Source organism: Asterias rubens, chromosome 13, assembly GCF_902459465.1.
Source record: "Asterias rubens chromosome 13, eAstRub1.3, whole genome shotgun sequence".
Lineage (NCBI taxonomy): Eukaryota > Metazoa > Echinodermata > Asteroidea > Forcipulatida > Asteriidae > Asterias > Asterias rubens.
The window spans coordinates 12,401,441-12,422,245 of record NC_047074.1 but is presented as its reverse complement, the minus strand read 5'-3'; the positions used below and the strand labels follow the sequence as shown (position 1 = coordinate 12,422,245).

The 20,805-nt window shown below is 39.2% G+C and overlaps 2 protein-coding genes across 2 annotated transcripts; both read right to left on the bottom strand.

Moving 5' to 3' along the window:
• Positions 1–13: 13 nt before the first annotated feature.
• Positions 14–20,792, bottom strand: LOC117298388 (methionine--tRNA ligase, mitochondrial-like). The gene is made up of 13 exons (XM_033781633.1): positions 20,766–20,792; positions 19,751–19,978; positions 19,039–19,229; positions 18,557–18,643; positions 18,081–18,209; positions 17,310–17,421; positions 16,706–16,836; positions 16,169–16,275; positions 15,216–15,315; positions 13,664–13,775; positions 12,602–12,820; positions 9,985–11,523; positions 14–93 (listed from the first exon to the last, which is right to left on the bottom strand). Exons 2-12 carry the CDS (start codon positions 19,917–19,919, stop codon positions 11,147–11,149), a joined length of 1,734 nt encoding a protein of 577 aa, XP_033637524.1. The 5' UTR covers positions 19,920–19,978; positions 20,766–20,792; the 3' UTR covers positions 14–93; positions 9,985–11,146.
• Positions 2,692–5,440, bottom strand: LOC117298744 (histone H3, embryonic-like). The gene is made up of 3 exons (XM_033782063.1): positions 5,134–5,440; positions 4,893–4,905; positions 2,692–3,204 (listed from the first exon to the last, which is right to left on the bottom strand). Exons 1-3 carry the CDS (start codon positions 5,438–5,440, stop codon positions 2,775–2,777), a joined length of 750 nt encoding a protein of 249 aa, XP_033637954.1. The 3' UTR covers positions 2,692–2,774.
• Positions 20,793–20,805: the final 13 nt, after the last annotated feature.

Genomic DNA, 20,805 nt, shown 5'->3' with positions numbered 1-20,805 from the left:
GGGGTTTATTAACACCAATATGGATTGCTAATAGATTTCAACTGCTCATCTTGCTGATTTATCCATCACTCTGAAATCTAGTTATGCTGGCACCTGAAAAGAGTAAAAAGAGGAAAATGTTATTGTTCACTATATATCTATTTTACAGAGTTTTTACAGCACGCCTTATTGACTTATACGCCTCTCTTAATTATTATGCATGAGGTACGTCACAATGCTTACCCGAAACGAGGCCATAGGCGCAGCCACTGCAAGTGGTGGTGGACGTGCGCCCATAACCTCATTTTGGGTAAGAAATTTGACGTCATGCATAAATATTAAGAGAGGCGTATTTTTTATGTCATCCTCATAAAATTTTTAGTTGCGCCATTTTTTGATTAGATGTCCCCATATGTTATTATAGTACTAAAAAATACTTAAAAATTACAAAAAAATATTATTAAAGTGTAGTGCTCATTTAGGCGATGCAGAGTTTACATGCCTACCATTGACTACCAAAATGGCGAGTGTGGCAGACATTAGTGCGTGTGATACTGGTGTCAATACTTATCTGGCAAAAGTTGCCACGAGATTATACATACTTTGTAGGTAGTTCTACCATATTGTTGCAATAAAATGACTAAAACTGCTTTAAACTATTCAACAACTGCGTAAAAATAATGGAATCTGGAGAGCAAAACTATAATGCCTGAACTTGACTCGTTTAAAATGCTTAAGTCTTAAACTCAAGGCGCATAGGGACAAGAACTTCACGCGTCAAAAGAAAACCTTACAGTTGTTTTTTAAAGGTACATTCACTATCTGTTGAGAGAATATTTATCGGAGCTTTATTCGGAGCATGGGTCTGACAAATACAAGATCCACATAGCCTAGAATTTTTACAGACATTATTTTGTATACGGTCTATTTGAAGAAAAAGAACTCTATTTTTTTGGAGCTTGGGAAAGTATCGAGTATACAGTGCTATCACATCACACACCAGTGTATGTGGGTAAAACCAAACTTTAAAGGCATATTTCTGTTTTTATGAACTAACTATGATACAAAATGTAAAATGTTTCATATGACCACTGACGTCTATGACGTGTATTGCCTGCCCGGAAATGCCACGGAATTGGTCTTCGTGTGTACCCACAGTTTAGTTATGGAATTTGCAATGAGCATAATTCTTGTTTTTATGCACTGTAGTAATATGAAACAAAATGTAAACTAATTCTACCTCCATGGACCAGTGTAGTATCTTGGCTAAATAAAAACAAGGAATGCAAAAAGTATCCTTTTGCGAACAAGTTGACAACGGTCTTCAGTTTTTTTCACAACTAGTGCGCAAACTTGCGCTATGTTGTTAAGTTTTTTTAATCGGCTGCTGCAAAGGTGCAGATTGCAGAGGTATTTATGTATACATGTACCCAGCAGGTCTTATACGTTTGGGGGGGGGGGGTGTTTACATGTAGATTTACATGTACACTACATGTACATGACAAAACAGCTCTACTCTTTTTTTACTGGTACGGATGGCAATGGACCCTTCCCATGAAATATGCTAATTACATTCATGCATGCGTACAGACCCTGTTGGTTGGCAAACGCCATAGAGTTGTGCACTAAGCAGACGCGCAATCGCGTCTGCGTCACGCACCCATTAGCCGTGTACAAAACAGCGCGATGTTCCCTCATTTAGCAAACCAAAACGTTAGTGCGCACGCGCTACGTGCAATTTACATATTTCATGGGAAGGGTCTATTGATTTGAACCCATTTTTTCCAACACAACAAACTTCAGGCGAAAGAAAATGACATGTACTTGTACATGTACCCTGCCCTCCCTCATTGGTCCGTAGTGGTGAAAGCAGTAGTCTGGTGCGAAAAAAAAGGGTTTTATGCAAGATAGTTTTTAGAGAGCCGTTGTTAGAGGGCAAACAGAAATTTAACAACTTGTCCACAGGTCTATCAAGAAAAGAGTAAGGAAAAGTACAATACAAGGGGCTGAGTTACATCATGTACATTGTAGAAAAGATGTCATGTTTGTCTTGTAGGGCACAAGAGAGCGCAAAACACAATGTCCGCAGACTGTGGATAATTAATATTATTAATGTGAACACAAGCCCAACAAAGACTGCAACCCCAAAACATTTTTATAAAAGTCAAGCAAACCCCTTCCCAAATCTGTTCCACAACTGAAATGTTTTTAGAATTTAATTGTCTCTATTTCTTGAACTAGCTTCTTGTTTAATATTCAGATTCATCAGAGAGAAATAATTCCGACAGCTAGAAGAGGTTAAAATGCTAGGTTGTATTATTCCAAATAGCATTTTAAAAACTTATAATTTCTCTATACAGTATAACTTATAAGGGCTGACCTACATCATGTACACTTTTAGACTCGAGTCATACCATGTAGGCACTACATGTACTTTTACCACAGATTGAATACTTTTATTGAACACAACAAATTCATGGTAAATGAACTGAAACTACCCCCAAAACATGTTCATACAAATACATGCAAACCCTCCCAGATCCGTTATTCAAGAATAATTGTCTAAATGAGAGGTCTGTATTTGCATAATCTGAGAAAAATAACCAAGGCAGTTGGAAAAGGTTGATTATTTATAAACATTATTTATTTAAACTTTTAATTATATTCGGTACTAAAAATCATTGAATTAGTTTCATTATTTAATCCTACAAATCAGACATTGGTATCATTCTCTTTTTTGACTTTGTGTGGCTCTGAAAAGAGCCGGTGGTTTTGGGGATTTGGGAAGTCCCTTCTTAGGCACGTTCACCACGGATGCGGCGAGCCAACTGGATGTCCTTTGGCATGATGGTCACACGCTTGGCGTGGATGGCGCACAAGTTGGTGTCCTCGAAGAGTCCGACCAAGTAAGCCTCGCTGGCCTCTTGAAGAGCCATGACGGCAGAGCTTTGGAAGCGGAGCTCGGTCTTGAAGTCCTGAGCGATCTCACGGACCAGACGCTGGAAGGGGAGCTTGCGGATGAGAAGCTCTGTGCTCTTCTGGTAACGGCGGATCTCACGGAGAGCGACGGTTCCGGGCCTGTAACGATGGGGCTTCTTGACTCCGCCGGTGGCTGGGGCGCTCTTGCGGGCTGCCTTGGTGGCCAACTGCTTACGTGGAGCCTTTCCACCGGTAGATTTACGTGCGGTCTGCTTGGTACGAGCCATTGTTGTTGTTTCAGTTTGTCTGTAACGAACGAATGCCAAATCAAATTTCGCGGGGCCCTTTTATAGGGTCACAGGGATTCGCCAAACACGATGCGTCCCGTTTATTGGTCAGTTCCCTCTGGGACAAAGCGGCAATCTTCATTGGGCGCTATTTCCATTCTGCGTTTCTATTGGTTAGTTCTATCATTGCGGTGATTGGTTGGGACGTGAAACCTTCCCGCTGTATGTGTGCCCATAGGTTTGTACACGTTTTGGGCTGTGATGTTGCACATGTACTGAACGAATGCAGGTTGGTTCTTCTTGCGGGAAAATAATAATATCGGTTTTGTACATTTGCATTGGCATAATTTAATTTACTTGAAAAACTATTGCCATTATTTAGTCCTAATGGAATGCCTCTGATTTTGTTCGCAGAACTCAGGGAATTTTTAGATATCTGTGTTATGTATAGTATATACTTTTAGCATATATTTTTACCCTTTTTACGAGTAAGGTATGGGAGGGCACATCTTTTTTGATGACATTTTAATTTTGCTTTTGATCCCCTGGACGGCCTCTGCTTATTTTTATAATGTTTGTTTGTAGGCTTTTGTCCGAAGAATTAAAATAAATAAATAAAATAAATACATTACTGAGTATACAGTGAAGACACACATCGTTTTAGAACCAAAATGAATTATTCTTTATCCCTATCCTGTTTTTAAATTAACATACTTCGTTTTACACAGAACACACAAGTCGTGTCTTCATTGTTTACAAATAAAACTGCAAGTGACTGTGACAACATTTTGATTCATGTGTAAATCCGACTAGCGGAACGTTCCTACTCCAAGAAAATATAGGTTCGAGTCGACGTTGGTTTTTTTAATCAATTTCCAACGATGAATTGTTTTCATCTATATGATCTTTTAACTATGTAATTTACCTAATGAAAGACATTTATAGAGTTTGAAATGAATTTAATCTGTCAACAAAGTCAGGTAACAGATGATTGCAGAAGGGTTTACTGTTTCTTTCTAAACAAGTAAAAAAAGGCAAATGTTGAAAATGTCCACTTAGCGGACATTTCAATATTTGCCTTTTTTGTGAACTATTTCGTCGACCACTACTTTGAACATGTAACACATCCCAATAAAAATAGTTCAGAAGATGATCGGAAGCATACTGATCGAAACGTCGAGTTACAACGGTTCTTTTCAGAACCCCCCCCCCCCCCTAACCATGGAGGTAGAAATACCTCCATGCACAACTCATTAGAGATAGTCATGGTGTTACCCCAAATGTCGTATTTCAATCCTACGTCACCACTCACTATAAAAGAGTATGATTGATTCTGAAGTCCCAATCTCAATATTACACTTTTTCTTTTTTGCCCTCTTCTTGTGGTAATTTGGCGAGCAGACTGTATTATATACACGTGTACAAATGAACAGTACCTTCTTGGGTACATGTACAATGTACTGTACATACATGTACATGGGGGGATGTTTACACACTCGGGTACTACGTGACACATACCGACACTGTAACTTCTTCCCTTGCAAGCAAGGGCAAAAAGCATGTGCGTTGCGAATCACGACTCTCCCAGTTCTGCCTCCTTTTTTTGTTTTTGGACAGTCAATTTGTTTACGGTAATTACCAAGTTTTAACAAATTATTCTACTAAATAATTATTATGGTTTCCATAATATTATAACCATGAATGTACCCAGCCAGGGGTACTACAGTTCATTGAATTTAAAAATATAAATTGCATAGGTAAATACTGGTGTACTAAATAAATATTAAAAGCCAGTAGTAGTCTTATAAATCGTTGTATAAATTTTAAACTTTATTATTTATTTTCATTTATATAAAAACAGAACAAGGTATTGATCTCTTTTTTGAAGATGTGGTGGCTCTGAAAAGAGCCGGTTGGTTTTAAGAAGCTTGAAGCTTCACAGCTTAACCGCCGAATCCGTACAGGGTACGGCCTTGACGTTTCAAAGCGTAGACGACGTCCATTGCTGTGACGGTCTTTCTCTTGGCGTGCTCGCAGTATGTGACGGCATCACGGATGACGTTCTCAAGGAAGACCTTAAGGACACCACGGGTCTCCTCGTAGATCAGACCGGAGATACGCTTGACACCACCACGGCGGGCCAGACGGCGGATAGCGGGCTTGGTGATTCCCTGGATGTTATCACGCAACACCTTGCGATGACGCTTAGCGCCTCCCTTTCCGAGTCCTTTTCCTCCTTTGCCGCGTCCAGACATGATTGTTTCTTGTATTTCGGTGAGTTCGAAATGAATGTTGATGATTTGTGCCGGAGCGGTTTTATAGCAGAAGTGCGGACGTGCGTGAAAGCACCACTACTAGGTGGAGCGAAATAGATAATGAGGTAGTGCCGTGTGCACATCTTTGGGAGGCGCAAAGCCGAAAGTCCTTTGTTGCCGACGTACACGTACATCCGTATACAATACACCATGTGTAATGTCATGTGTACGTACCACTATACCATCTATTTACACACTGTGTATCCCATGCATTCAACTTCAATGACAACATTTGAAATAACGACCAAATTTAATCACTATACTACTTGGAAGAAAAAAGTTTAATATTTTAAAGTGATTCTCTACTTTTTCTTACGTCCTTCGGTATAAAGAACACATTACTTCTTGTCCACATAAACATTATCAATCCTTTATTTTAACCAAAGCCGGAGAGAAGCTTCTGAAATTTTGTCCACGATGATACACCCCCCCCCCAAAAAAAAAAAATGACCACCATGAAAGCTTAAAACTTTCGGGATCGACTGGCAATATATATTTGTATCCATTTTTTTTCATGAAGGACGGGACAACACTAATTAGAGATAGTCAATGGAATATCGCAAACCTTTCTACATTAAAATGACTAATGTTGAGATATAATCTTGCCTATCACAAAAAACAACTGTTACAACCATTAAACTTTTTTCCCCAACTTTAAAGTGATGACAAGATGTGTACAGAAAGAATTTTTTTTTAAAGAAACGTTTATTTTAGAAAACATCTATTAAAGAATAGTTTAAGAAAGTTAAGAAACACCAAAACTTGAACACCTCATCTTCAGAAACCATAAATTCTCATGATTTATTAAGTGTTCCATATTCGATTAAAGCCAGTGGACACTATTGGTAATTGTCAAAGACTAGCCTGCACAGTTGTTGTATCTCAACATATGCATAAAATGACAAATCTGTGAAAATTTGAGCTCAATCGGTCATCGAAGTTGCGAGATAATAATGAAAGAAAAACAACCCTTGCAACACGAAGTTGTGTGCGTTTAGATGGTTGATTTCGAGACCTCAAGTTCTAAACTTGAGGTCTCGAAATCAAATTCGTTGAAAATTACTTCTTTCTCGAAAACTATGGCACTTTAGAGGAAGCCGTGACTCACAATGTTTTATACCATCAACCTCTCCCCATTACTCGTCACCAAGAAAGGTTTTATGCCAACAATTATTTTGAGTAATTACCAAATAGTGTCCACTGCCTTTAAAAGGAAAATTAGGCTGTCATTGGTGAAAATGTCGACACAGGTTTGTCCACTCACACTTTGGGACAATTTGGTGTGCAGTTTTTTGATAAATGGGCTGCAAACATAAAAAGACGAGCTTTGAAAAGTTCGTTTCCCATGCACATTCGGCACTGCACAGTCTTCAATGTTTTTCTTTACAAAGAGCAAGACAAATCTATCTAGTGATATATTTTGTGGGTAGAATGTTCATCGAGAGCTGATTTTTATTTCTGTTTTCTTTTTTTCCAGGAAATATTTATTATTTAATCAATTTTCAGATGGAACTGTAAAGTTTAAAATGTTTGTAATACTGGGGCAATATTGTTGGGGCCTACTGATAAAGAATAAATAAAACCCACGTGAATATGGCCAAATAAAATACATAGTTTACGGTCCCCACCCCGGCCCATTATTTTTTTTAAATGAAAAAATTATTAGAGCAATTTAGAACCAACGACCCCCAGAACATGCTCGATGCAAACTGCGCTATCTATTCAGTTTAGTGGTTATTATTTTATAAAAAAAAATTAACCCCAAATGACAATGCATTTTGCTTATATCTTGACATATTTTTGTCAACGATCATGGACACCAATTTTTGTTCAGTTGGCTGCTGCAGCGCAAGTATACAGTATTAATGAGTATTTTTTTTCCTTTTTTTTTTCTTCTTCAGAAATAGCTTGAATTTCATTTTTTACGTAGCCTTCGAAAGTGACTATTATTTTGTTGTAGATCGAAACGTGGAGTGAAAACCAATGGTTCCTTTTCAGCAGTCCCACCCCAACTCATTAGAGATTATCATTACATGGTGTAACACAAGGCCTTGGCGTAAAAAACAAAAAAAACAAAAAAAAAAACACCATGCAAAGATTAATCAAATCCTTCTTAAAGTAATGTTTGATAACGTAACTTTTCCTCCATGGTTACAGCTATGAATGATCTTCTAGCTATTTCTCTATTGTAAAACAACTCAGTACAGCCTTAGGGTGTTTGGGAGGAGTTAAGAAGGTCTATTATAGCTGGGATGATGATGCCAGTCCTACAACTTTCTCATTCAGCATGGATCAGTCTATAGCCCAGCTCCTTTGTTTGTATTGTAATTCGTAGCAGTGCGCTCCATGTATATAGATAGCTATTTGCTAAAGATTATTCATTGGAGCATGGGGCATGGGCTTTTGGTGTGAGGAGTGATGATCACATGTATTGTGGTTCAAATAAACCCTGGTCCCAATTTCATAAAGCCTGTAACAAAAAAAATCCCAAAACACTGAATAGTACTGCTTAGCAGATCGGGCCCTATGGGCCACACCTGCCATCCCCGCCCCCTCCAAGGCCCCTTATATATAGTTACCTCATATGGAATGCCAACCCCTTGCAAGCACCTTTAGTTCATTCACATAGGGGTGGAGAAAATCTTATTTTTCTGATTTTTTTCTTTTTTTTTTAAATGTCATCATTCTTTTAAGTATGATGACGTTTTAAGCTTACACTGTGCGTTTCACACGTGTGGACAAACTTAGGAAATCGGAGTATCTTAATATACAAATAATGTATTTATTGTAATTGTTTGTTATCTGACCCACTATTGAGATGAGTAACAGAAGTGTAAGAAATAAATTGTGAATTCAAGATGTTTGTCAGGCCTGGTTCAACTTAATCTTTGTTTGAGAGGGAACGACCGTTTTCAATAATGGGCACATACTCCATTGTAAAAACTGTTGACACTTTTGAAGGGGCAGCTGGCACCAAGACCATGATGGGCAGAGGCATCTGTGTCCTTTGTATTCCAGGCCCGAGGTCCAGGAAAAGAATGACTTTTATTTTGTCACATCATGTGTAATCTTGACTATAAGAACCTGGCTGGTCTATTAACTGTCTATTTTCCTTCCTCAAGGCTGGAAGGCAAACTTCTGAACATAAAACAAGTTTTCTATTCAATGTTTATCCAGAATAAGCAAAGTATTGATGACAAAATAAATTACTGAACTTACATTTTCTATTCAAGGAATGTATATTTGTTTATCCTGATAAATTAAGTATTGAAGAAAAAATTACTGAACTTTGCCATAGATATGGCAGAATGTCCCACAGCATGCAGGGGAACCCAATTCCAGCTGTTTTGATACTTCAGCCTGACCCGATGTGAAGGTCAATGGTGTTACAAAGGTCAACGTTTAAAACAATATTATTCTCAATAGAGCACACAAACCAATATGACATTAAATTTCAGGATGTTGTCTTGCCATACGTGTACAACATTATTGCCCCCCTTACACAAATATTCATGACCGTCGCCGCTATGAATATATAATGAGCTCGGAGGACACATTTTAAAAAAATCCAATTCGGGATTATTAAATACTGTAACAGACAAAAACTTTCATAAAACGGAGCAATAATGTTTTATTGTACCAAACAAACTACCATCATGGACATCACAACTATCAAAAAACCATGGTAAAAGATAGACAGTAACTTTTACTGCGTGGTGGCAGTATATAATTTTTCCTGTAAACAATTTATTATTATAATTTATAGCAAATAAATGATCTTTGAGCATTCGTTGTCATGTGGTCTTTTAGTTTTGTAAATCCTAGATAGAGTAGTTTATAATAATGTTTTACTGTGATGTGGTATTTTCTGCTTGTTTGTATGTAAACATTATGAGTAATTTTATGTTTATCATTTGTTTTGTTTTTTATATATTTTTTGTAAAGTCTTTATTGTGCATGTTTTTTTATCCACGCACTAGTGTTTTATGTTTGACATAAATTTTCATAGCAATGTTTTCTGCTTAAGTTAAAGCCTTTAAAAATTAATAACCAACATTAATAATAACAGCTTGATGAAATTGGCCCAGATATTAATGTTACCTTTCAAGGAAGTAGGGAGCGCCTAGACTTAAACAACACTGAACAGCCCACACACTTCTGGTTATAAGTTGAACATTCGGTTCAATCATGCATCTTGGAGCTTTGCTCTCGATGTCAATCATACAGGCCAGCCGGCGAGCAATCTATGCTCTTGCATGAAATACGAATGTTCAATTTCGAGACCGGTTTCCCCAAAGTGCATGAAATGTGTCCACATAACTATTGAGAAATAAGTGAGTGGACCTATGATACTATACTAGCATGACTATAGTAGTAGTTGTAGTTTTCCTCCATGGTAGTAGCATGGAGGAGTAAGCCCTTCTTCGAAGGTCGAACTCGAAGTCAGAGGCTAGACAAGATTTTAAAACAAAATGGCTACTCACCATCTTTTTTGAACTCGAGTTGCTTCACCAACGTTTCCCATCGATATAACACTAGTTTACCAGTCGTTTACTTGGCTAAACTCTCCATAACGAACACATGGTATCAGTATAGAAATTCCTCTTTAAACAAACTCAACGACAATGCCGTAGAAATGTCAAAATTATAAACAAAATCTCTGCCCAACACAAACATGTACAAACTCTATGTCTATGGCTCAACCAGAACATACACACATTCCAATGGCATTTCTAATTCCCTAGCCATTTACTGAACTTTCACGTGGGTGGTCCATTGGTTGAAACTTTTCTTGGACCCTCTTTCAATAAACTACTCAGAAAACACATTTTAGATACCCTTTTTATTCATTAATTTCTGACGTGAGCAATTTCTTCACAAATGATTAAAAACACTGATGTTTATCAAATAAACTATTTGTTTATGTTGGTATTTAAATTGCATCGACTGCACGTGGTAGGTTTCCTCATCAACAACTAACTTGTTTTGGAAAGACCACCCAATGTGATTTGGCTGGTGCTCTGTGCATTTTATTCATTATGTCGGGTGAATGTTGGTAACCAGTTAATGCACTTTCCATTATTAGTCAACAGAGGGCGCTATTCAAAAATTCGGGTTGGATTTCGTGTGATGAAGTACAAGGTTTCAGCATGGGGGTATTCTATACCTCCATGGTTTCAGCAGCCACATTAAAATTTTCTGAATCTATATGTTTTCAGAACTATGTTCGTTTCAAATAGATAATTGTAGAACAAGCCTTTGTGTACCAATTCGCATGACATTTAAATGAATTGAAGGCCTGTATAAACTTTATAATTATTTTCTGTGACTTGTATTTTAAAACAATAAAACCGCTTCTCTTTGTTATTTTTATTGTGGGCCTTGATGACCACAGAAGCCTATTGTAGCATTTTAATAACGACAAATTGTATACTGGTCTAGCAAAAAGCTTCAGACTTTCCTAAATTACTTTATTATGGCAGAATCTATGACAACTTTCTTTCACAAAATGAAGTTAAATTGTTCATCCATCACAGCTTCAAATTGTCATCCAAAAGTTGCAATTACCACATAGCATAATCTTGCATAACAAAATCTCAATAAAGCTCTATAGTTTTTTCATACATTCATATGACAGTGTTGTCATCATCTCCGGTTTTTAAACTGAAGTCGTGAAAATAACACCCCTGTGTCTTCTCCAAGAGGTCTACTTTCAATAACTCGCTGCATTCCTTGAAAACATTCCAAGTCCTTCAAAGTCCTGTCGCTTTCCTCAACACCAAGTCTGCATAGCAGCCTTTTGGCCATTTCTGGTATTACTGGCTGCATGAGTATCCCACAAATCCGAAGTGTTTCCATGGCAACATAGAGGACAGTTTCCAGCCAGGGTTCTTGATCCTTATCCTTGATGAGGTACCAGGGTTCGTGTCGTTGAATGAAGGCGTTGGCTTGCCTCAGGCATGACATGATCTCGTCGAGCGACTTGTAGGCTTCAAAGTTGTTGTAGTGAGAATCCACTGAATCTGGAAATTCATAATAACAAGGCCTATATGAGAGCATAATCGAGTACGTTGACAGTAATTATCTTTCGTTAATCTTAAAGGAACGTTACAGAGTTGGTAAAAAATAATAATCGTGAAGATCACAGATTTACATCAAACTTACACGGTCTAATGAAGATGATAGTAGAAACATCCCTTGAAATATTTATGACTGAAATGTCATATTTGGTGAGAATAAAATAATCTAATTTCGCGTTTGGAGTTTATAGCTCAGTGAGTGTTTTATTCATTTTTTTTCTTCCATCGATGTCATGCAAAATGTGTAATCGGTTTTTCACTATTTTCCCGTGACCCAGATGGCAGATCAATCTCAAACTTCTACAGGTTTGTCAGTTTATGTATATGGTGGATTACATAAAGTGCTCACACTGCCAGCAACTGTTTTGTCATCAGGTGTGCCCACTTGCACAGCTCTCCCCATCCCGTTGTCAAAGGTAAGTTTGATTTTTGTTGCCAAGAATATGAATTTTGTTTTATTCATTTATTTCTCTAGCAGGATGACTTGATGAATTGTGCCCATTTGTCTCTATCAAGCAAAATGTAAAGCCCAGTTCATACTTCCTGCTTATTTGAATGCGAATCGAATTTTGACGTCACGTGGCTTTTTCGCAGTGAATGTTAACTGATGCAACTTATTCGTTGCAAATGTGTGACGACAAAATTCATATCGCCTTGAGTTGTTTAACCGAGGGCAGCAGAGGGCTTTACCATTTCATAGCTGGAGGGGTGTTGTGTTGAAAGAAATCATTGAACAATTATAATTTTTGCATTTATTTTTCTTTTTGACCACAAAGTGTTGATGTTTTAGACCGAACAGGTATTTATAAATGGGAATCAAAGTGTGTTGAATCGGTTTTCAACTAGTGGTTTAAACTCGCCGAGGCCTGGTTCTTGATAATTTACCTCAACTTCATCTTGGTAAAATTATCAGAAACCAGGCCTCATTGGGATTAAACCACTAGTTGAAAACCTCTTCACCACACATTGATTCTCTTATTAAACTTTAATTTTTGGGGGACAGGAATCATAAAACCCTCACCTGGTAATAATGAAACGGCTGAAACCAAAGCATAGTCCTCCGCAGTTGCTCTTCCTGATGCAAGCTGGCTTGACTGTTGCCATGGGAATAGCTCAGCATGGCATTTTGGAAAAACTTGGAAAGGGTTTAAGGCTTTGCCTGTCACCCTTGACAACAGATTACCAAATGTATCCGCTAGCTCCGAGTTCAGAAGTTTCAGAATTTTCTCGTCTGTGTAGTCTGTGAAAATCAACAGAATAAAAGTTACTTCCAAGCTACCTGGGAGAACAGAATAAGCTGCAGCAAACGTCTTACCCAAAACCAAAAGGTATAAGTGCAAAACAAAATAATGTCCTCGGTGACATTCGGCGTGTGTCTTGGCAAATTCTTTCTTGAAGGCTAAAATGAATTGCTAACCTTTAAGAAAGACTCTGCTTGGGTCGAAACGCCAGCCTAAGGTGGTTTTAAAATGTTGAATGCAAACAATCAGAAATTTGAAGAATGTATTTCAAGTTTCTCCACTTCTGACTTTCATGTGATGCCCTCCTAGCATGCGAGTGGTCACTAGAAGTATAACCCAATCCTTAGAGGCACTGGACACTATTGGTAATTGTCAAAGACCAGTCTTCTCACTTGGTGTATCTCAACATATGCATAGAATAACAAACCTGTGACAATTTGAACTCAATTGGTTGTCGAAGTTGCGAGAGAATAATGGAAGAAAAAACACCCTTGTCGCACAAGTTGTGTGCTTTCAGATGCCAAAATTTTGAGACCTCAGCTGAGGTCTCTTATTCAAGTCAAGTATTTTAGCAAGAAAATGCTTCTTTCTCAAAAACTTGAAAAAGCTGTTTCTCACAATGTTGTATACTACATAACAGCTCTCCATTGCTTGATACCAAGTAAGTTTTTATGCTAACAATTATTTTGTGTAACTTCCAACGATGTCCAGTGCCTTTAACTGGGTTATAACATTTTCATTTTCTGTATTCATTTCAGAGAAAGTATCTCAGATACAAAAAGGTTACTATAAACTGTGATAATTTCTACAGAATGTAAATCTACCATCCTCCTTCGACTCACCCCCATCTGAATGTAGGACTCCTTCCCTAAGGAGGAAGAACCGAAGACCATCAGGGGTGTAGGTCTTGAGTCGTTCAAAGGGATCCACCACGTTACCTCTACTCTTTGACATCTGAGAACAAAGGAGTCGGTAAAACAGAAAGGTCAGATACTCCCTAAGGCCGCATCTGAAACAGTGACTTTGGCTACAGCTATGGCTAGATCGCACACGTCTGCCTATTATACAAATATTGACTGCTTCGAGTGCTATGGTTAAAACTATGACTCCCGAGGCGATCCCCGGAGCGTTCTATTTTCCCGAGGCGAAGCCGAGGGAAAATGGAATGCTCCGGGGATCACTGAGGAAGTCATAGTTTAAACCATTGCACGAGTAAAAGCAGTCAATATTTGTTTTATAACGCCCCAAACATGTCTAAATACTGTACTATTAAGTTACAGACCTGAATGCTACAATCCTTTCACTGTGCTGCATGTAGTGTCATGTAATCAGAAATGTTTACAGACTATTAATTTATCATCCTCGTACACGTAACGGACGTCTGGGTACTGCACGCTGTGTGATAGTCTTCGGACTAGCGCACGGCAAACCGATGCACTATCACACGGCAAACCAATGCACTATCACACGGCCGTCGTCTAGCAAAATTAAGACACGTTATGTGACGCGCTCTAAACCAATGAACAGGCAGAATATTTGTAAGGGGTGTCATAATCTCTAACACTGGCAGACGTGCTGATCTAGCTGTAGCTGAAGTCGCCGGTTTGGACACGGACTAAGACTTATAAGCTAAGTGAATGGTTTTTACAGTGAGGGACATTGAGGGCAGCAGACTCACCAGATAGTTTTCACAGTAAATGTGTATTGATGTACTGTTTTTAAACTTGTTTTTGTTAATTTTAAGACTCAAAATATATTTGTTAGTGTCAGCTTTTTGGTTGTTTTATGATTCAAATGAAAAAAAACCCACTAAAAATCAAACTTTATGCTATGTTGTCACTGGGCCGAGTGGTTAGACTGCAGTACTTGTAATCACAGGGTTGTGGGTTCCAATCTGGCCAAGCTTACTGCTGACTTCACAATGATTGCGGTAGAACAAGTAATGTTGTATATGAGTTGGCTGGAAGACACTTTTCAGGCTTTTCATCACAGTTTTTTTCTGATTTTTCGAAGGGCAAAACAAATTCGGACACCAAAGGATGAATATTATGCCTGACTTTATTACAACAGTTTGGGGGCTAATCATCCTTACTCGCAGCTAAGAGCTGAATTGCGAAAGACACGGCTACCACGTGTTCGAGAAGCAGGCTTCAAGGGCGCCTTTAGCTGCCAGCCACATCAACCCATTATGACCACGGAGCACAGCCAAGATCGAAAGTGTTTGATTTTTCCCGAGGGAGGAAAACCGGATGGTCTGGAAAACCCTTGTGGCACAGCAGAGAACCAACGCACAACTCAACTCACATATGGCCCTGGCCGGGAATCGAACCTGGGTCATCTTGGTGAGAGGCGAGCGAGCGCTTTACGCACAAGCCAACCATGCCACCCCATTACCTTGAAGTTTCCCATGGTCCAGTGAGAATGGCAGACTATGGATTTAGGAGGAGACAAACCAGCAGCCATTAAAAACGCAGGCCAGTAGATTGCATGGAACCTGAAACAAGTAATAAAACAAATTGTCACAAGATCAAAGAAATGCATTTAAAGCCATTGGACTCTTTCGGTTCAGAAAAAAAAAAAAAAGTTCACAGATTTACAAATAACTTACAGGGTTTACAGAAGGCAATGGTGAAAGACTTCTCTTGAAATATTATTCCATGAAATGCTTTACTTTTTGTGAAAACAGCAAAACAATATAAATTCTCAACGAGAATTACGGATTTATTTTAAACACATGTCATGACACGGCGAAACGCGCGGAAACAAGGGTGGGATTTTCCGTTGTTTTCTCCCGACTCCGATGACCGATTGAGCCTAAATTTTCACAGGTTTGTTATTTGATATAGAAGTTGTGGTACACAAAGTGTGGGCCTTGGACAACACTGTTTACCGAAAGGGTCCAATGGCTTTAAGGCTTGTTTTTCCCTCCCATGTATCTGGGCTTAATTTCATAGAGCCTGTAAGCATAACATTTTGCCAAGCACATAAAAGTAACTGGTTACTAAACACATCAACAAAAGTAAGTCCCCCCCCTCAACAGTTCGTCATAACATCGCAAGGTAAAACATTTTACCAATACAACTAACTAAGAAATAATTCTATGACATGTTTCCTAAGTGTTGTTGAAAAACGAAAGATGGATGACATTAATGTATTGTATACTCAGTGTTTTTTAAATCATTTGACAATCCAAACTTAAGACATGGAAGGAACTTGGAAAAGTAAACGTTGTTGGAGTTGTTGACAAATAAAAGAAACTTAGTAAATACAATTGAGGTATCTGACTGGCTGATGCAATCAATAAATCAAAGAAAACAATAACTCTATACAAATTTCTTGTTTCTTACTTCAGGATGTCTTTTCCAACGATGTGTGTTGCTGGCCATAGTTTTGTTTGACCAGGGAATCCACTCACGGTCAGGTAGTTGACCAAGGCGTCCAGCCACACATAAATCTGGAAACATTAAAGTGGACATTATAGTCAAGTAGGAAACATCGGCAAAACATCTTTCACTGACTGGTAAGACTGGGAGACCTTTAAGTGGCGACAGACATACCAGGGCAAATTTTCATAGAGCTGCTTAAATACACTGGACATCTTTGGTAATTATCCAAGACCAGTGTTCTCACTTGGTGTATCTCAACATATGTATAAAATAACGAACCTATGACAATGAAAGAAAAAACACCCATGTCGCACAAGTGGTATGCTTTCAGATGCTTGATTTCGAGACCTCCCAATTCAAATATTTCAGTGAGAAATTACTTCTTTCTCAAAAACTCTGTTACTTCAGAGGTAGCCATTTCTCACAATGTTTTATACTATCAACAGCTCTCCATTGCTCATAAATGCATTCTGAAATAAAAAAAGAAAACTGTCTTACTGTTTGAGATGAGTCACCAGGGACGGGGATTCCCCACTGTAATCTGTCTCGCTGTCTTGAGACAGAAAGATCTTGCAGGCCATCTTGTACCCACTGACGTACCATGTTGTGAAACTTTGGTGGATACACCGCTAAGGAAGAGAGTAAAGGATTACGGAATGTCATTCACAACGGAACATGTACAGGCCCCAATTCCATGGCTTTGCTTACCATACGCAAAGTATCGGCGCTTACAGAAGCAGGGAATTTCACGCTTACGTCAAGCGTATTTCACAGGTTAGCAGGAAATGTTTGCGTCTGCGCATGCGTACTCCACATTTTTTGTTTACAATGCTAGCGCAGTAATTCGGCGCTTGCACAGTAAGCGGAATTGGTGATCGTAAACGCAGCATTTGGCGATGAGCAGAGCCACGAAATTGGGCCCTGATAGTTTAGTGGAAAGCAATCGAGTCTTAATTTCAAAGCACCATAGCTCTTGTTAAGCACCATAGCTCTTGGTTGGTTAGCAGTTTGCAACAGCTATTTCTGTTTTCTAAAATAAGATTAATGTCTAATATAGTTCACACATATTTTTTTGATCGAGGGCAAGGATCGAATCTCTTACCTCTAGGGTTCTTGTCCAGCCATTCCAGGAGCCTGGTTGAGAAGTCACTGAGTTTGAACATGTAATTGGTCTCTGAAGTCCATTCCACTGGATTCCCAGTTTCCACTGAGACCTGTTTAGGTTTATAGGAATGAGAAGAGAGACTCTGACTATAGGCGGATTGCACTAAGCGTCATCGACCGCCAAACTTGAAGAAATGTGCACACGTGCAAGGCTATCATTGGCTGAGACTTGTGCGCCACGATAATGTGTGCACCTTTCCATTGTTTTTCATCAAATATGGCGATCGATAACGATAAGTGCTGTCCTCTATAGGCTCTCTGGATATGAACTGCCTCTAGTGTCTAGCCACCAGGCCAGCACTGTGGTGTAGTCCTAAGACATCTGCTCTAGCAATGCAAAGGTTGGGGTTCGAATCCCATCCGATTGATTTGCCTGTGAATTAATTTTTTAGAACTCCCTCGGGAAAGTATACAGTGCTTTACACATCAGTGTTAAGGTTAGGGTAAAAAACAAACTACATTGTCCCTCTGCTTTTTGGCTTGCCTTGATTATAGGCATGATAACCAAAAACTACACAAACAGGGTCTTTATTACTAAATGCTTTTGAGAAAATATTGTAATAATAACGTTCCAGAAGTGTGTTCTGTTTGTTTTTGAGAGACAAGCAAAAGATAAACAGAAAACACTCTCTGAACATTGAGACTGATCCCTCAACTCCTTCGTGAAATAATTTCTTCTCTTTGCCTCGGAGGAAACATGAAGACCCACCTTGACCTTTGAACCATCTTTGCCGATACCATCCTCCACCTGCTGTGAGCTGAGGAATGTCTCATCTGACGTTGAGTACCAGCCTTCGTATTCCCCTTTGTAGATGAAGCCATTGTCTTGCAGCGTGGTCTGCAGGAAAGTCAGATGTGATGAAACGAAGTGTTATTAAGGGTGCTTTCGTTAAGCTTCCCTAGGTTGGCATCGCGGTGCTCATTCGGGTGAGCCCCTGACAAGAGCTAATCGAACGATCACTCGCCCTCTAGTGGTGGTGTCATGCACCTAGGGCCAGCCCCAAGTGACCCACTCCACAAGCAGGGCACTTGGGGTGAGCCCCTGGAATGACTTCAAAGCTATTCTAACGTACCAGGGGCAGACCGGGGTCGACCCAGGAAAGCTAATCGAACGCATCCTATGTTATGGGATCGACTAGATGAAATAACTAATGCTCAGAGGTTCACAAAATCGAAATTTCTTACCCAGAATGTGTCCACAGCATTGTGGTGTCGCTTTTCTGTTGTTCGGATGTAGTCTGTGTACTGTATGTTGCTGGTATCGAAGAGCCGCTGGGTAAAAAGGGGGAACAATTTAAATTATAAAAGCATAAAAACCAAGCTTTTCTCAGATTAAATTTTGTGTGTGGGAAAAATTTCCTCTTTCTCTAAAATCGTATGACTTCAATGGGTGTTGTTTCTAACAATGTTTTATAATATCAACAGCTTTCCAGTCCTCTTTACCAAGTATAATTTTAAGGTCATTAATTTTTCGGAGTAATTACTGATGGTTTACATGTACCCTCCGATAAAAAGGGCAAGGGTTTTTTCCATTTGCATAGCGCACTTCCATTAGACGTTCTTATAGTCGTGGAAAGCCAAAGCCAAAGCCAAGACCACGGCAGCAGAGGCCAGGAATTCCAGGCAAGCATGTATCCCATCAAATTCAAAATAACAACAAATCTCACTCTAAATTCTTGCGAGACTTCGTCACAGAACTCCAAAGGTTCTTTCCCGGCGAGGGAAGCAGCCTGTTGAACCTTCAGACCGTGCTCATCCGTTCCCGTCGAGAAAATTGTCCCTTCCGCTCCAGATATCCGCTGCCATCTGTGAGCGCAGTCTGCGATTAAGGCGGAGTAGAGATGCCCAATGTGAGGAACTGGGTGATAAGAAGAGAGTCTTAAAGGATTAGGGATGGAGTATTGGGGAATGGGATTAGGGATGGAGTATCGGGGAATGGGATTAGGGATGGAGTATCGGGGAATGGGATTAGGGATGGAGTATCGGGGAATGGGATTAGGGATGGAGTATCGGGGAATGGGATTAGGGATGGAGTATCGGGGAATGGGATTAGGGATGGGGTATCGGGGAATGGGATTAGGGATGGAGTATCGGGGAATGGGATGGGGTATCGGGGAATGGGATTAGGGATGGAGTATCGGGGAATGGGATTAGGGATGGAGTATCGGGGAATGGGTTGTTCTGAGGACGGGCTGGGATTTCTAGTAAATTGGACACTTCAGTTACATTTAGGCCTTGTCTGAAATGGTGGCTACAGCTACAGCTAGATTTCTGTGTCATCGTTTCTTGAAGTATATAGGTCGTCCCTAGCAAAACCCTTCACAACAGTCGTAGCCATAGCTATCTATAGCCACCAATTCGGATATGGCCTGATTTTACCTGCATTGACATAAAAGATGGGAGTTGTCAGAAAGTCGTTTCTATGGACATTGCTTGATCCGAGAGCTCTGACATTCAGTGATGACCATCCGCTGAATCTGCCGTGTCTGGAGACTGACGCTGTGCAGATTTGCCCCAACGTCAACAACCGCAACGCCCCCATGGACATTGCACATAGGTTTTAATTACTGCAAAGTCTGTTCCAGGGAGCTGGTGAGATGCAAGATACTGTGAAATAGAAATGGTACAACTAAAATAGCTGACATTTTACGATGAATGATAACAATTGTTATTTATTAATCTAAATAACATGTCTTCATTCAACAGTAAGTCATTATTTAATTAAATTAATGTAAGAGAAGCCAATGTTAAGACATTTAAGATGACTAAATAATAAAATAACAAGCTCTTTTAAAAACTTAAACGAGAAAGAGTTAAGTTGTTTCTATGTACTTTTCCCTTCAGAAACAACTGTTGACTGTTGTTATGAAGATCACTCTAGCATGTCTATACAAAAAATATATCACTCACTTATCAGGAAAGTTCTCAACTCAACAAAAAAGACTCGGATTTCAGAATGAATCTGCGCAAAAATGTGAAAAACGTGTAATCAAAACTTTCCTTTAATTCATATTTCATAATATTGGTACTGAGTTTGTGAACACTTCCCACTTAACTCTCCAGTAATTATCATAAAAACACCGAACTTCACTACACTACTACTATCTTAGCCCAGGTTGGACTGACTGACGTCCTACCGGGGCTACTGCTATACAGTCTACACACCTGATATGATTAGTGATTTTGTCGTCTGCTAAAGAATTTCAGTTTATCAAAATTGTTTGCCTCAAATGATTTGGTTATTGGCACTGAATGCTTTATTCAACAGAGTTGCAAACACGCACTGAACATTACATTACAAACAATATATAGACACAGTTTTGGGTTCGAGCAAAAAACAGGAGAATTCAGTGTTAATTTAAAATAAACTCTTGACGAAATTTTTAATTTTTACCTTCTGCTTCCTGCAGCTGCGCCATTCGCGACTGTAAAAA